Source organism: Catharus ustulatus, chromosome 5, assembly GCF_009819885.2.
Source record: "Catharus ustulatus isolate bCatUst1 chromosome 5, bCatUst1.pri.v2, whole genome shotgun sequence".
NCBI classification, from domain to species: domain Eukaryota; kingdom Metazoa; phylum Chordata; class Aves; order Passeriformes; family Turdidae; genus Catharus; species Catharus ustulatus.
Window position 1 is genome coordinate 76,609,005 of NC_046225.1, and position 17,524 is coordinate 76,626,528.

General features: G+C 60.4%; 1 protein-coding gene across 1 annotated transcript in view; it reads left to right on the top strand.

Moving 5' to 3' along the window:
* Positions 1 to 14,861: 14,861 nt before the first annotated feature.
* The window catches only part of LOC116996704 (GDNF family receptor alpha-4), a 90,167-nt gene continuing 87,504 nt past the window's right edge, over positions 14,862 to 17,524 (top strand). Inside the window, exon 1 of the mRNA XM_033060643.1 lies at positions 14,862 to 14,966. Coding sequence (XP_032916534.1) covers positions 14,927 to 14,966 — 40 coding nt within the window. The 5' untranslated portion in view covers positions 14,862 to 14,926. The remainder of the gene's footprint in view (positions 14,967 to 17,524) is intronic.

Genomic DNA, 17,524 nt, shown 5'->3' on the forward strand with positions numbered 1-17,524 from the left:
TGGTTAGGGAGAAAGAGTTAGAGCTGCTCCAGGGGGCTGGGAACACCGCGGGGACAGGAGGAGCTCACAGAGCCTGGGCTCAGAAAAGACCTCTGAGATCCCGGAGGTTCCAGCCCTGGGCAGGTGGCACTTGGGGACACGGGGCGCTGGTGGCAGTGCTGGGGTGGCTGGGCTGGGACCTCTTGGAGGGTTTTCCCTGTTTATTGCTGTGGATGTGCTGCACCCCTGTGCTGGGAGGGCCAGGAGGGAGCAGAGGGAGCGGCTCAGGCAGCACCTGCAGGGTCTGGCTACCCTGCCCTGCCCTGCCCTGCTCTGCCATCAGCCCTGCCCTGCCATCAGCCCTGCCCTGCCCTGCCCTGCCCTGCCCTGCCCTGCCCTGCCCTGCCATCAGCCCTGCCCTGCCCTGCTCTGCCCTGCCCTGCCCTGCCCTGCCCAGCCCTGCACAGCCCTGCACAGCCCTGCCCTGCCATCAGCCCTGCCCTGCCCTGCACAGCCCTGCCCTGCCCTGCCCAGCCCTGCCGTGCCCTGCCCTGCACAGCCCTGCACAGCCCTGCACAGCCCTGCCCTGCCCTGCCATCAGCCCTGCCCAGCCCTGCCCTGCCCTGCCCTGCCCTGCTCTGCCCTGCACAGCCCTGCCCTGCACAGCCCTGCTCTGCCCTGCCCTGCCCTCCCTGCCCTTCCCTGCCCTCCCTGCCCTTCCCTGCCCTCCCTGCCCTCCCTGCCCTTCCCTGCCCTCCCTGCCCTTCCCTGCCCTGCACAGCGCTGCCCTGCCCTGCCCTGCACAGCCCTGCCCTGCCTGCCCTGCACAGCCCTGCCCTGCCCTGCCCTGCCCTGCACAGCCCTGCCCTGCCCTGCCCTGCACAGCCCTGCCCTGCCCTGCACAGCCCTGCCCTGCCCTGCTCTGCCCTGCCCTGCACAGCCCTGCCCTGCCCTGCACAGCCCTGCCCTGCCCTGCCCTGCCCTGCCCTGCCCTGCCCTGCACAGCCCTGCACTGCCCTGCATTGCCATCAGCCCTGCCCTGCTCTGCCCTGCTCTGCCCTGCCCTGCCCTGCCCTGCCCTTCCCTTCCCTTCCCTGCCCTGCCCTGCCCTGCCCTGCACAGCCCTGCCCTGCCCAGCCCTGCCCTGCCCTGCCCTGCCCAGCCCTGCCCTGCCCTGCCCTGCCCTGCCCAGCCCTGCCCTGCCCTGCCCTGCCCAGCCCTGCCCTGCCCTGCCCTGCACAGCCCTGCCCTGCCCTGCCCTGCCCTGCCCTGCCCTGCCCTGCCCTGCCCAGCCCTGCCCTGCTCTGCCCTGCCCTGCCCTGCCCTGCCCTGCACAGCCCTGCCCTGCCCTGCACAGCCCTGCACAGCCCTGCCCTGCCCTGCCCTGCCATCTGCCCTGCCCTGCACAGCCCTGCCCTGCTCTGCCCTGCACAGCCCTGCCCTGCCTGCCCTGCCCTGCCCTGCCCTGCCCTGCACAGCCCTGCACAGCCCTGCCCTGCCCTGCCCTGCCCTGCCCTGCACAGCCCTGCCCTGCCCTGCCCTGCCCTGCCCTGCCATCAGCCCTGCCCTGCCATCAGCCCTGCCCTGCACAGCCCAGCCCTGCCCTGCCCTGCCCTGCTCTGCCATCAGCCCTGCCATCAGCCCTGCCCTGCCCTGCATTGCCATCAGCCCTGCCCTGCCCTGCCCTGCCATCAGCCCTGCTCTGCTCTGCCCTGCCCTGCCCTGCCCTGCACAGCCCTGCTCTGCCATCAGCTCTGCCCTGCATTGCCATCAGCCCTGCTCTGCCTTCAGCCCTCCTGGCACACCCAGAGCCAGAGCTGACATTTCCGAGGGATGTGGTTCAAAGGGGTGAGAGTAAGAGGTGCAAATACTGATAAATTATCTTCCTCATTTTTTTTCTCTCTCACAAAGCAGAATAAAAATGCCACAGACTCAATTTCTATAATGTTCTGTTTTCATCTGTAAGAAGAAAATTTTCAAGCTTAGGTGCCAAAAGCAGGAAAGTTAAATCTCTATTTAGACAGTTAAATAAGAGGCTCAATTTTCAAAGGCACAATACCCTGTATTCTTAATTGCTTCCAGAAGAGACAGAAACCTTGCTTTACTTTTAAAAGGGTATTTTCTAAGCCTATAAGGAAAACTTTCTTATTTGTAAGCATTTCAACAGAAAATGTCCACCAGGGAATGAAGGACAGATGTTCACTGAAAAACAACACACTGATTTTTCCTTTTAAAGTTCCATTCCTCACAATTGGCAACCGAGATGGATTCAGGAGCAATGGAGTAACAGAAATCACAGGGAAATCACAGGAAAATCAAAGGTCCCGTCTCAGCTCTTCTTCCACTCCTCTGACTGAGGGGCTGCACCCAAGGCAGTGCCAGTGGAAATCAGGAAATTAGGGAAAGGGCTTGGAGCCCTGGAGGGGCTGAGGGAGCTGGGAAGGGGTTGGAGAATTCCTGAGAGAGCTGGGAAGGGGCTGGAGAATTCCTGAGGGAGCTGGGAAGGGGCTGGAGAATTCCTGAGGGAGCTGGGAAGGGGCTGGAGAATTCCTGAGGGAGCTGGGAAAGGGCTGGAGAATTCCTGAGGGAGCTGGGGGGGCTCAGCCTGGAGAAAAGGAGGCTCAGGGGGCCCTTGTGGCTCTGCACAAGTCCCTGCCAGGAGGGGACACCGGGGGGATTTGGGATCTGATCCCAGGGAACAGGACACAGGGAACAGCTCAGGGTGGGAATTGGGGAATTTCTCCATGGAAAGGGGGTCAGGGGTTGGAGGTGCCCAGGGAGGTTTGGAATCCCCATCCCTGGGGGATTTAAATCTCTATGCATGTGGCACTTGGGGACAGGGGCAGTGCTGGGGATGGCTGCACTGGGTGGGCTCAGAGGATTTTTCTGTCGTTCCAGGTTTGCTCCTAACCCCATTTCCCAGTTTATGGAGTGAGCTCCTTGCTGGGGGCAGCTGAATTTCCCAGTTTTAACCCAGCAATTCCTGCCCCAGGCAGCTCTCACTCCATTTCCCCTCCCAGCCAGGGCAGGGGGACCTGAGCAAGGCTGGGCATGGAGAACCCACAGCAGGAGGATAGGGCTGTGCCCAGCCTGGGAGAAGCTTTTATGGAAATGCTTCCAAATCCCAGCAAAAGGAAAAGAAAACCATCGTTTAAAGTTGCTTTTGGCTCCTTTCCTCCCCACACTCAAGGTGCCTGCTGCTGACACCTCATCCTCCTCCGGAGCTGAGCACATCCCACCTTCCCCAGGTTTTAAAGGAACATTTCTGCTCTCACACAGTCTTTGTTTCTGCTCCATCCTCAGCACAGGCAGGGAGGTCTCTGAGCAGGCAGCAATGTTCTCAGAGTGCAAGCCCCAGGATGTGACCTTGACTGCACCAAGCCACAAAAAGGTGTGGATTAGGTCTGGTGCTGAACTTCACATCGCTCCTGCCCAAATGCCAAGAGCCAAGATTAACTCAGAGGGAAGATCAGATGCTCAGAGATAACTTAATGCAGGTGGCAGGGCTATCAGGGTCAGAAAGCAAAGGAAAACACCAGCCATAATTCTGAGGGGAAATGGAGATCTGTCATGGGCACTGACAGACAGGCTGGGGCTGGGATGAATAACGCTGTCTGGAGGAGAGCTGGCACCTCCTGACGCCTGAGCTGCGTCCCCTCGTCCTTCCCAGAGCTCTGGGAGTGCCAGACAGGCTGTGGGAAACGTTACAGAGACACCCTGAGTGCCAGGACATGGGCACAGGGCTCTGCTCTGCTCCCAGGGATGGACAGAGGGCTCTGCTCTGCTCCCAGGGATGGACAGAGGGCTCTGCTCTGTGCCAGGGATGGACAGAGGGCTCTGCTCTGCTCCAGGGATGGACAGAGGGCTCTGCTCTGCTCCCAGGGATGGACAGAGGGCTCTGCTCTGTGCCAGGGATGGACAGAGGGCTCTGCTCTGCTCCCAGGGATGGACAGAGGGCTCTGCTCTGTGCCAGGGATGGACAGAGGGCTCTGCTCTGTGCAGGGATGGACAGAGGGCTCTGCTCTGTGCCAGGGATGGACAGAGGGCTCTGCTCTGTGCCAGGGATGGACAGAGGGCTCTGCTCTGTGCAGGGATGGACAGAGGGCTCTGCTCTGCTCCCAGGGATGGACAGAGGGCTCTGCTCTGTGCCAGGGATGGACAGAGGGCTCTGCTCTGTGCCTGGGATGGACAGAGGGCTCTGCTCTGCTCCCAGGGATGGACAGAGGGCTCTGCTCTGTGCCAGGGATGGACAGAGGGCTCTGCTCTCTGCCTGGGATGGACAGAGGGCTCTGCTCTGCTCCAGGGATGGACAGAGGGCTCTGCTCTGTGCCAGGGATGGACAGAGGGCTCTGCTCTGCTCCAGGGATGGACAGAGGGCTCTGCTCTGCTCCCAGGGATGGACAGAGGGCTCTGCTCTCTGCCTGGGATGGACAGAGGGCTCTGCTCTGCTCCAGGGATGGACAGAGGGCTCTGCTCTGTGCCAGGGATGGACAGAGGGCTCTGCTCTGCTCCAGGGATGGACACAGGGCTCTGCTCTGCTCCCAGGGATGGACAGAGGGCTCTGCTCTGCTCCCAGGGATGGACAGAGGGCTCTGCTCTGCTCCAGGGATGGACAGAGGGCTCTGCTCTGCTCCCAGGGATGGACAGAGGGCTCTGCTCTGTGCCAGGGATGGACAGAGGGCTCTGCTCTGCTCCAGGGATGGACAGAGGGCTCTGCTCTGTGCCAGGGATGGACAGAGGGCTCTGCTCTGTGCCAGGGATGGACACAGGGCTCTGCTCTGTGCCAGGGATGGACAGAGGGCTCTGCTCTGTGCAGGGATGGACAGAGGGCTCTGCTCTGCTCCCAGGGATGGACAGAGGGCTCTGCTCTGTGCCAGGGATGGACAGAGGGCTCTGCTCTGTCCCAGGGATGGACAGAGGGCTCTGCTCTGTGCCAGGGATGGACAGAGGGCTCTGCTCTGTGCAGGGATGGACAGAGGGCTCTGCTCTGTGCCAGGGATGGACAGAGGGCTCTGCTCTGTGCAGGGATGGACAGAGGGCTCTGCTCTGTGCGTGGGATGGACAGAGGGCTCTGCTCTGTGCCAGGGATGGACAGAGGGCTCTGCTCTGTGCCAGGGATGGACAGAGGGCTCTGCTCTGTGCCAGGGATGGACAGAGGGCTCTGCTCTGCTCCCAGGGATGGACAGAGGGCTCTGCTCTGTGCCAGGGATGGGCACAGGGCTCTGCTCTGTGCCAGGGATGGACAGAGGGCTCTGCTCTGTGCCAGGGATGGACAGAGGGCTCTGCTCTGTGCCAGGGATGGACAGAGGGCTCTGCTCTGTGCAGGGATGGACACAGGGCTCTGCTCTGCTCCCAGGGATGGACAGAGGGCTCTGCTCTGCTCCAGGGATGGACAGAGGGCTCTGCTCTGTGCAGGGATGGACAGAGGGCTCTGCTCTGCTCCCAGGGATGGACAGAGGGCTCTGCTCTGTGCCAGGGATGGACAGAGGGCTCTGCTCTGTCCCAGGGATGGACAGAGGGCTCTGCTCTGCTCCAGGGATGGACAGAGGGCTCTGCTCTGCTCCAGGGATGGACAGAGGGCTCTGCTCTGTGCCAGGGATGGACAGAGGGCTCTGCTCTGTGCCAGGGATGGACAGAGGGCTCTGCTCTGTGCAGGGATGGACAGAGGGCTCTGCTCTGTGCCAGGGATGGACAGAGGGCTCTGCTCTGTGCCAGGGATGGACAGAGGGCTCTGCTCTGTGCAGGGATGGACAGAGGGCTCTGCTCTGTGCGTGGGATGGACAGAGGGCTCTGCTCTGTGCCAGGGATGGACAGAGGGCTCTGCTCTGCTCCCAGGGATGGACAGAGGGCTCTGCTCTGTGCCAGGGATGGACAGAGGGCTCTGCTCTGCTCCCAGGGATGGACAGAGGGCTCTGCTCTGTGCAGGGATGGACACAGGGCTCTGCTCTGTGCCAGGGATGGACAGAGGGCTCTGCTCTGTGCCAGGGATGGACAGAGGGCTCTGCTCTGCTCCCAGGGATGGACAGAGGGCTCTGCTCTGCTCCCAGGGATGGACAGAGGGCTCTGCTCTGTGCAGGGATGGACAGAGGGCTCTGCTCTGCTCCCAGGGATGGACAGAGGGCTCTGCTCTGTGCCAGGGATGGACAGAGGGCTCTGCTCCCAGGGATGGACAGAGGGCTCTGCTCTGTGCCAGGGATGGATAGAGGGCTCTGCTCTGTGCCTGGGATGGACAGAGGGCTCTGCTCTGTGCCTGGGATGGACAGAGGGCTCTGCTCTGTGCCTGGGATGGACAGAGGGCTCTGCTCTGCTCCCAGGGATGGACAGAGGGCTCTGCTCTGCTCCCAGGGATGGACAGAGGGCTCTGCTCTGCTCCCAGGGATGGACAGAGGGCTCTGCTCTGTGCCAGGGATGGACAGAGGGCTCTGCTCTGTGCCAGGGATGGACTGTGGGTCACTGTGGGTCACTCTGGGTCACTGTGGTCACTGTGGGTCTCTGTGGTCACTGTGGTCACTCTGGGTCACTCTGGGTCACTCTGGGTCCCTGTGGGTCACTGTGGGTCACTGTGGGTCACTCTGGGTCCCTGTGGTCACTGTGGGTCACCATGGGTCCCTGTGGGTCACTGTGGGTCACTGTGGGTCCCTGTGGTCACTCTGGGTCCCTGTGGTCACTGTGGGTCACTGTGGGTCCCTGTGGTCCCTGTGGTCACTGTGGGTCACTCATGGTCACCATGGGTCCCTGTGGTCACTGTGGTCAGTCTGGGTCACTGTGGTCCCTGTGGTCACTCTGGGTCACTGTGGTCACTGTGGGTCACCATGGGTCCCTGTGGGTCACTGTGGGTCACTGTGGTCACTGTGGGTCACTGTGGTCACTGTGGTCACTCTGGGTCACTGTGGGTCCCTGTGGGTCCCTATGGTCACTCTGGGTCACTGTGGGTCACTGTGGGTCACTGTGGGTCCCTATGGTCACTGTGGTCCCTGTGGTCACTCTGGGTCACTCTGGGTCACTCTGGGTCACTCTGGGTCCCTGCTGTGGTCACTGTGGTCACCGTGGGTCCCTGCTGTGGTCTGGGGGTGGACGGTGCCCCGGGCACAGCTCAGAGAGCCCAGGCCAGCGATGGCCAGCCCAGGCTGAGCCTCAGCCACAGCCGGACACAGGCTGCTCCCCGGGTATCAGAGACTCCAGAAACCAGCACAGAGCATCTCAGCAATAAAAACATCAGTTCTGGTTTATTCAAAAAATACTAAAACAATGGGCTGCAAACGGGGAACCCAGCAAACTCCTGTGATAAATGTCAGTACTTCTAAATTAGGACAAAGGAATTAGAAAAATGGAGGCTTATGTTTAATTCACTTGAAAGCAAATTAAAGGGTTCGGCTTATGGATGAAAGAGAAAATTAGGTTATTTTTTTCCCTGAGAGTTGCCAAGGCTACTGCAGCCGGAGAGCGGCCCCCAGCCTGGCGAGCTGCTGTGCCCATCCTCCCTGCCTCGGGGGAATTCTGCCCGGCACAGAAAGGGTTTATCAAGGGCCCTTCCCAAGGAAACTTTTACTCACAGGTTCATTACTTCAGCTTTTGAACTGTCCCATCCCGTTTCTGCTCATTCTTGAGTCTTCTGTGAGATACTCAGCTCCTGCTACGTTTCACAGAGGTTTTTTATCAGAATTTAATTTCCATCTTGGGAGCCCAAATAGTTCTGGCAAATCTTAAACAAACCAATTGTTCCAGGCCAGGCTGGAGAGGGCTTGGAGATCTCTGGGGCAGTGGAAGGTGTCAGGGGTGGAACAGGATGGGCTTTAGGGTCCCTCCCACCCTAAACCACTCCGTGAATCCATAACTCTCATTTCTCAGCACATTTTCTTTCTCAGTGCACTTTGCTTTTTCTACCCTCATATCACAGAAAGCAAAGTTGTCACATTGATTTTTTCCAAGGGACACCAAGGCAAAAACACAACTGGGTATGAGCCATGGCCCTTCCTTCATTTCTGGACAGTGTCTGTCCAGCTTCTGTGTTTTCCTTTTGAGCCATCCCCTGAATGAATATACAAAGATCACAGGGAGATTGGGGCCATCACATCTCTCAAATTCCCTTTTCCCTGTGGAAACATCACAATTACTGCAAGCCATGGCAAGCCAAAGCTGCTTGGCGATGAGTTTACACACCCTGGAGGTGCTGAGACACCCCAGAGTCCCTGGGAGAATGAAAATATTCCTGAAAAGGTTTCACAGCACTGGGGTTGGGTTTGGTTTGGTTTGGTTTGATCCTAAATGCTAACAAGGAGCTCTCCTGCTCTCCTGTCAGTCCAGTTTCAGACTGAATTATTGCAGCTCAGCCATGAACACATCTGCAGGAAAAGTTCCTGAGCACAACCCCCAGACTGCAATTCCCAGCTCTTCCCCTCTCACAAAGCTGAGGGCCAGAGCAGGACCCTCCTCAGCCCCCGAGCAGCACCCCTGGGTGCCCAGCAGGCAGGAGGGGCAGAGCCCTGCACCTGTGCAGCTCAGGAGAGGGGCCCTGATCTTCCCTGCCCTGGCACTGCTCCTCCTGCCCTGGCCCCACTCCTCCTGCCCTTCCCTGCCCTGGCACTGCTCCTCCTGCCCTGGCACCCCTTCTCCTGCTCTTCCCTGCCCTTCTCCTGCCCTTCCCTGCCATGGCACCGCTCCTCCTGCCCTTCCCTGCCCTGGCACCCCTTCTCCTGCCCTTCCCTGCCCTGGCACTGCTCCTCCTGCCCTTCCCTGCCCTGGCACCCCTCTCCTGCTCTTCCCTGCCCTTCTCCTGCCATGGCACCGCTCCTCCTGCCCTTCCCCACCATGGCAGCCCCAGCTCTCTCCTCCTGCCCTTCCCATCCATGGCAGCCCCAGCTCTCTCCTCCTGCCCTTCCCCACCCCTGGCAGCCCCAGCTCTCTCCTCCTGCCCTTCCCCACCCCTGGCAGCCCCAGCTCTCTCCTCCTGCCCTTCCCATCCATGGCAGCCCCAGCTCTCTCCTCCTACCCTCCCCACGGCTCTGGGAGCTGGGGAGCATCCCCTGCCATGGGCTGTGCCTGCCGGCTCCTGCACAGCTCCTGCACGGCTCCTGCACGGCTCCTGCACAGCTCCTGCACGGCTCCTGCACAGCCCCTGCACAGCTCCTGCACGGCTCCTGCACAGCCCCTGCACGGCTCCTGCATAGCTCCTGCACAGCTCCTGCACAGCCCCTGCACGGCTCCTGCACAGCTCCTGCACAGCCCCTGCACGGCTCCTGCACGGCTCCTGCACAGCTCCTGCACAGCTCCTGCACAGCCCCTGCCCAGCTCCTGCACGGCTCCTGCACAGCTCCTGCACGGCTCCTGCACAGCTCCTGCACGGCTCCTGCACAGCTCCTGCCCAGCTCCTGCACGGCTCCTGCACGGCTCCTGCACAGCTCCTGCACAGCTCCTGCACAGCTCCTGCACAGCTCCTGCCGGCTCCTGCACAGCTCCTGCCGGCTCCTGCACAGCTCCTGCACAGCCCCTGCACAGCCCCTGCACGGCTACTGCACAGCCCCTGCACAGCTCCTGCACAGCTCCTGCACGGCTCCTGCACGGCTCCTGCACGGCTCCTGCACAGCTCCTGCACGGCTCCTGCCCAGCTCCTGCACAGCTCCTGCACAGCCCCTGCACAGCTCCTGCACGGCTCCTGCACAGCTCCTGCACGGCTCCTGCACAGCCCCTGCACAGCCCCTGCACAGCTCCTGCACGGCTCCTGCACGGCTCCTGCACAGCTCCTGCACAGCTCCTGCACAGCTCCTGCACAGCCCCTGCACAGCTCCTGCACGGCTCCTGCACAGCTCCTGCACGGCTCCTGCACAGCCCCTGCACAGCCCCTGCACAGCCCCTGCACAGCTCCTGCACGGCTCCTGCACGGCTCCTGTACAGCCCCTGCACAGCTCCTGCACGGCTCCTGCCCAGCTCCTGCACGGCTCCTGTACAGCCCCTGCACAGCCCCTGCACAGCCCCTGCACAGCTCCTGCACGGCTCCTGCACAGCTCCTGCACAGCCCCTGCACAGCTCCTGCACGGCTCCTGCACAGCTCCTGCACGGCTCCTGCACAGCCCCTGCACAGCCCCTGCACAGCCCCTGCACAGCTCCTGCACGGCTCCTGCACGGCTCCTGTACAGCCCCTGCACAGCTCCTGCACAGCTCCTGCCCAGCTCCTGCACAGCTCCTGCACAGCTCCTGCACAGCTCCTGCCTCCAGCAGCACTCACCAGAGCTGTGCTCCATTCCCAGCGGGACCAGTTCCTCTCACAAGTGCATTTCTTTTAATCAGAATATTCTGTGTGCTCTCTCTGCCCAGTGGTTTCTCCACGGACCTACCCAAACAATCCTTCCTTTCACTGCCTCTGCTGAATCTGCTGCCTGCAGCTCTGGGGAGCGCCTTTTCGGGGCAGGTCTAGCAGCAGCAACAATGGGATATTTTTCCAGCTGGCTGATCAATACCTTGACTCATTTGCAAAGAAAGGGACAGGTGACTTCCAGAGGGGTGGCAGGAGTGGCTTTTCTTCACCCCATTCATCCCAGCACCCACCCAGCGAGGAGGAGAGCCCAGGACTGAGACAGGAGGAACAATGAGAGGAGAGAGGGGAGCCCAGGACTGAGGAATGGGGGAACAATGAGAGGAGAGCCCAGGACTGAGAAATGGGGCAGAGGGAACAGTGACAGGAGAGCCCAGGACTGAGAAATGAGGGAACTGTGAGAGGAGAGCCCAGGTCTGAGGAATGAGGGAACAATGAGAGGGGGCTCAGGACTGAGCAGCAGGAACATTGAGAGGAGAGAGGGGAGCCCAGGACTGAGGAATGAGGGAACAATGAGAGGAGAGTCCAGGTCTGAGCAGCAGGAACAATGAGAGGAGAGCCCAGGACTGAGGAATGGGACAGAGGGAACAGTGACAGGAGAGCCCAGGACTGAGAAATGAGGGAACTGTGAGAGGAGAGCCCAGGTCTGAGCAGCAGGAACAATGAGAGGAGAGCCCAGGACTGAGGAATGGGGGAACTGTGACAGGAGAGCCCAGGACTGCTCTCAGGTCTGAGGAATGGGGGAACAATGAGAGGGGGCTCAGGACTGAGAAATGAGGGAACAGTGAGAGGAGAGCCCAGGTCTGAGACAGTAGGAACAATGAGAGGAGAGCTCAGGACTGAGGAATGGGGCAGAGGGAACAGTGACAGGAGAGCCCAGGACTGAGGAATGGGGGAACAATGAGAGGAGAGCCCAGGACTAAGAGATGAGGGAACAATGAGAGCAGAGCCCAGGTCTGAGCAGCAGGAACAGTGAGAGGAGAAAGGAGAGCCCAGGACTGAGAAATGAGGGAACAATGAGAGGAGAGCCCAGGACTGAGCAGCAGGAGCAGTGGCTCCTCTCTGCACAGCACCTGCAGCATCTTTCCTGGCAGCTTTCCCCAGTGCAGCCCTTGTCTGTCCGTGCTGGGTGTCCCACAGGCGATCCCAGACAGGCTGGAAATGCCTCCTGGTGGGACAGGCACTGGGGGTGGCTGTGCCTGCACACATCCCCAAACCCTGCTCTGTTTTTCCTCCTCAGACAGCAGGAACGATGCTCTCATTGCAGCTGCAGCCCCTTGGCCCCAGAGGTGACACCAGGGCAGCCTCCAGTGCTTCCTGGAGCTGTGGGGATGAGGAATTTCCTCCAGCTTCCCTGGTTTGACCGAAAGGAAGATTTTCCTGCTGCTCAGACCCCGAAAAGGGACGAGACAGAGCCAGGGACAGCAATTCCTCCCACCCCAGCTCTCCTGTGTGAGTGGGACTCTGAGCCAAACCCAGCCCTCCCTTCATGTGCAGGGCCAGGGGCTCACATCACCTCCTTCGCTCCAGCAGCATCACAATTTCTCATTCCTGAGGGAAGCAAAGACATTTTCCAAGGAAAATATATTTTTTTAATTTGTTAAAAACCCCACTAAAACTCACATATGTTCCAGTGATTTTTTCCCTGGACAAACAGCCACTTCAAAAATAGAACACTGAAAAAGAGTCTGCAAAATAATTAAAAATAATAATAAGCAGAAAAATCCAATCATTTACCCAGTTTCCCAGTTGATGTTTCAACTGCAGCTCAGCTTGAAATTTGCTTAAACATAATCATACTCTTCTTAAAGAAATCAAAAAAACCAACTCCAGAGCAATGTTTTTTACTCCAAATGAGGCTTTATTAACACTTTCTTTTTCCCCACTGGGTAGCTCGGGAAATGCTTATTTTGGGTGTGAAATACAGTTGCTAAAGACATTCATGTATTTGCAACTTTTCAGTTCTGGCAGAGGACTAGGAAACCTGTTAAATGAATAGTTCCAGACTGGAATATGGGAGAAGCTTTCAAAAGGAGAGGAAGGCCAGGGAGGAAGGCTGAGGATCACACTTTCCTTTTGATTTGCCAACAGGGAAGGGGAAAAAAAGTATTTTCTTGACTTTTTCTGTTTGATATAGAACACCTACAATGGCTGTATGAATTATTTCCCTTCTCTGTTTTACTCCTGAAAAATAAAAGTGTGCAGTTGCTCTGGCTTTGCAGGAAGGATTAATGAGGTGATGCCGTGAGGAAATGCAAGTTAAGAACCCTGAACAGCTCCAGTGGAAAAAAAACAAAAACCTCAGAGCATTTAAATACCTGCTCAGTGAAAATATCTGAGCCAGCAGTGGGAAAAAGCTCTCTCTGCAAATATCCAAAAGGAGTGCCTGGGTGATGTGGGAAAAGTGTCCTGGTCATGCCCTGAGTGATCCTGGGGGGAAGGGAAGGAGAAGGGGAAGGGGAAGGGGAAGGGAAAGGGGAAGGGGAAAGGGAAAGGGAAAGGGAAAGGGAAAGGGAAAGGGAAAGGGAAAGGGAAAGGGAAAGGGAAGGGGAAGGGAAGGGGAAAGGGAAGGGGAAAGGGAAAGGGAAGGGGAAGGGAAAGGGAAAGGGAAAAGGAAAGGGGAAGGGAAAGGGAAGGGGAAGGGAAAGGGAAAGGGAAAGGGAAAGGGAAGGGAAAGGGGAAGGGAAAGGGAAAGGGGAAGGGGAAAGGGAAAGGGAAAGGGAAAGGATAGCTGTGCACAGCACTGACCCGGGGACGAGGCTGCTCCTTCTCCATCGGTCAGTGAATTACTGGGGAACCTGAAGATGTCACTTCATGTTTTGTGTCTCAGGCACTCCTTGCATGAAATGGAGGCAGTGAAAATTGATGCTCACTCATCATCATAAAAATTAAGGAGCCAGGCTCTGCTGTTGGCTCCCTAAAGCAGGGTCACTTTGTGGGGATTAGAGCTGGGGAAGCACCAGGGAAGGGAGCAGTGCTCCACAGTGAGCGAGGTGTGAGGAGCTGGGTGGAAAGTGATGGAAGCACATCACCTGAGCTGTGTGCTGTGGGAGCACATCACCTGAGCTGTGTGTTATGGAAGCACATCACCTGAGCTGTGTGCTGTGGGAGCACATCACCTGAGCTGTGTGCTGTGGGAGCACATCACCTGAACTGTGTGTTGTGGGAGCACATCACCTGAGCTGTGTGTTGTAGGAGCACATCACCTGAGCTGTGTGTTCTGGGAGCACATCACCTGAGCTGTGTGTTGTGGAAGCACATCACATGAACTGTGTGCTGTGTGTTATGGAAGCACATCACCTGAACTGTGTGTTGTGTGTTATGGAAGCACATCACCTGAGCTGTGTGTTGTAGGAGCACATCACCTGAGCTGTGTGTTATGGAAGCACATCACCTGAGCTGTGTGTTCTGGAAGCACATCACCTGAGCTGTGTGTTGTGGAGCACATCACCTGAACTGTGTGTTATAGAAGCACATCACCTGAGCTGTGTGTTGTGGGAGCACATCACCTGAGCTGTGTGCTGTGTGTTGTGGAAGCACATCACCTGAGCTGTGTGTCGTGGGAGCACATCACCTGAGCTGTGTGTTATGGAAGCACATCACCTGAGCTGTGTGTTGTGGGAGCACATCACCTGAGCTGTGTGTTCTGGGAGCACATCACCTGAGCTGTGTGTTATGGAAGCACATCACCTGAGCTGTGTGTTGTGTGTTCTGGGAGCACATCACCTGAGCTGTGTGCTGTGGGAGCACATCACCTGAGCTGTGTGTTGTGTGCTGTGGAAGCACATCACCTGAGCTGTGTGTTATGGAAGCACATCACCTGAGCTGTGTATTGTGTGTTGTAGGAGCACATCAGCCGAATTTACAGAGGGTTTGGAAGAGAACCGGGAGCTCATCACGTTGCAGGGACTAATGGAAGGTGCCATGGCCAGAAGGACGTGGCCCGAGTGTCCAGGGCCGTGTCACTGCCCACAAACAGTGACAGTAGGACACACGTCCAAGGCCATGGGGCCGGGGCTCCCACCTGGATGGGAGGGGAGGGAGGAGGGGGGACATGCCGGGACGGGGCAGCGGGGAGGGAGAAGCCAGCCTGGGGCACAGGGCACGGGATGCTGCGGGCCGGGGGAGGGAGGCGGGGGCCGAGCACCAAGCCCCTCCCCGAGGGCTGCGGGGGCGGCCCGGGGAAGGCGGCGAGGCTGCCCCGGCGCTCGGGCAGCGCCGCAAGTTTGGCTGCGGAGCGAGCAGGGAGAAAACGAAAAATAAAAACACATCACAAAAAAGGGATAAAAGATAAATATATATATAATAATAATAAAGGAAGATTAGCTAATTGCTAGGCACAAAAGGACTGGAGGCAGCCCGGGAGCGGCCCCTCGGCGGAGATGCGGCGCGGCTCAGCCGGGCTCCCGGCGCTGCCCCGGGCATGAGCGGGGCCCGGGGCCGGAGCGGGGCCGGCCCGGCCGTGTGAGCTCGGGCCGGGGGGCCGGGCCGGGGCTCGGGGCCGCCTCCCTCCCTCCGCCCTGCCTGCCCAGCCCTCCGCGCATCCTCCGGCAGCGCCGAGCCGCGCCGAGCCGCGCCGGGCCGGGCCGGGTCCGAGCCGAGCCCAGTCGCCGGGGCCGAGCCGTGCGGAGCGGGAGGATGAGGGGCATCCTCTGCCTCTGCACCCTGGTCCTCCTGGGTGAGTAGCGCGGCGCGGGGGCACCGGGGACACAACTTAGTGCCGGGGTGGCTGGCGGGGCTGTTCCGGGCGCTCGGGGCAGGGTGTCCCGTTCCGCAGCGCTCCGGGGCACGGAGCAGCCCCGGGCGGCATCGCCGAGCCGGGCGGGACGCGCTGGGAGCAGCCCGGGCTGGAACCAGATGCTCGTGAAGGTCCTTTCCAGCCCAAACCATTCCACGACTCCGTGGCCATCAGCCTTGTGCTGGCTCCTCTGCTCTGGAGCCGAGCTGGGCTCTGCCGCTGACATTCGGGGTGGTCCTGCTTGCCGCGGAGATGCCCGGAGAGACCCCGGGAATGGGGGCACTGCCTGGGGAAGGGCAGCTCGGAGCGGCTGCGCTGGGGAGCGGGGAGGCACGGTCTGCACAGCGCCGGGAGCGCCCGGGGTGCCGAGGCTGGGAAATGCCGGGGCTCGGGCAGGGGAGTGCGGGGTTCGGGGCGGGGGAATTCGGGGGTCGGGGCATTGAAGTTCGGGGTTCGGGGTCGGTGAGTGCGGGGTTCAGGGTCGGTGAGTGCGGGCTCGGGGCCGGTGAGTGCGGGGTTTGGGGCAGGGGAATTCGGGGTTCGGGGCATTGAAGTTCGGGGCTCGGGGCCGGTGATTGCGGGCTGGCAGCCCCGGCTCTGCCCCTGCCTTTTGCAGCCCCGGCTCTGCCCCTGCCTTTTGCAGCCCCGGCTCTGCCCCTGCCCTGTGCAGCCCCGGCTCTGCCCCTGCCCTGTGCGGCTCCGGGAGCCGCGTGTGTCTGCGAGCGCTCGGGGTCCGTGCTGCGGGTTTCCTCAGAGCCCGGAGCCCAGCTGTCCTCAGGGCTTTGTTCTTACCCAGACTAAGCACCCCAGATGTTTCCCCCGTCCCCGAGGAGCTCTAAAGGCAGCCCTGTCCCCTGGCGTGGCCGGGAGCGCTGTCCCCGTGTCCGCGGGGATGTGGCTGCGGCTCCCGAGCTTTGAGCATCCCGCTCCATCCTCGCTCTGCTCCGCTCGGACGCTTCTCCTGCGCGGAATTCCCGGGGCTCCCGCGTCCCCGGCAAGAAGGAAAGGCGGGCGGAGGGGCTGCAGCCCCCGGCAGGGGCTGGGGACTGCCTGGTGCCACCCCGGCTCCTCCCCGTGGGGCATTTTGTCCCCTCCCTGTGCTCCGCTGAGGCAGCAAGTCCAGCGCTGAGCCCGTGATTAAATAGACGGGAAAGGCTGCGGGGAGGCTGGGAAGGGGATCGCCTGCTCTCCGCGGGTGGGCACTGGAGGGGGAGAAGGTCTCGGTGTGACGGGAGGTGGCCGGGACATCGCCCCGGGAGCTCCGGTGACTCCGGGTGATCCGCGCCCGCCCTGCCCTGCCTGGCACTAGGTGTCAGCAGCAGCAGCTCTCCCCGGTCCCGAAGGTGGGGGGAGACAAAATTCGATCCCCCGAGAGGCACGGACCGTCCTCAGCCGGGGAATGCTTTGCTCCAGGGGCTTGGAGGGCAGCGGGAGCTGGGCATGGCCGGGTTGGGCTGGCAGAGGGGCAGGAGCTGTGCCCTGGGCTGGGCTGGGCTGGGCTCAGCCTCCCCCAGAGCTCAGCTTTTCCCTGAGCCTCGCGGGCCGGGTCTGGCAGGATCCGTGCTCCCAGCAGCTCGGGTGGGCTGGCTCGTGGATTGACTGACTGGTGGCCTGATTGGTTTTAGAGAAAGTGTGCTCGGAGAAAAGAGCAGCACATGGCCAGTCCTGCACTGGGCAGTGCCATTGGGAATCGGGGACAGGCGTTAAGGACGCACTTGTCACCTCTGCTCCGAGCCAGAGCAAAGCCAGCACTGCTGTTCCCCCTCTGCCCTTCTGATTTCGGGGTCTCCACAGGGACCTTTTCACCCCTGAACCGGCATTTGACCCCTGCAGGCACAGCACCACCCCAGCAGATGCTCCTGGGCACCCTCAGCCTCTTCTAGAGGTGTCCTGGGGATGTTGTGCCATGGATGGACGTGAGATGTGCCTGGGGGTTCCCTGCAGGGATGTGGGGATTCAGGGATGCAGGGATGCAGGGATGTGGGGATTCAGGGATGCAGGGTGCAGGATGAAGGGTGCAGGGATTCAGGGATGCAGTGTTGCAGGAGTTCAGGGATGTGGGGATGCAGGGATGCAGTGTTGCAGGGGTTCAGGGATGTGGGGATTCAGGGATGCAGTGTTGCAGGGGTGCAGGGATGTGGGGATTCAGGGATGCAGGGTGCAGGAGTGTGAGGATTCAGGGATTCAGGGATGTGGGGATTCAGGGATGTGGGGAGTCAGGGATGCAGGGTGCAGTGTTGCAGGGGTTCAGGGATGTGGGGATTCAGGGATGCAGTGTTGCAGGGGTTCAGGGTGCAAGGCAGGAGCCTGGCAGTTCCAGCTCCATCCCTGCTGCCTGTGCACCCTATGGCTGCAGCCCGAGCTCCTCGCTCTTGCTGTTCCCCCTCTGGCATTTCTGGGATGATCCTGGCTGGAGGAGGCAGTTCTGGTGAGACTGGGGCTCCCCACGGTGGGACTGGGCAGTGCACAATTGAACAATGTTTTGGTTTTCCTGGGCT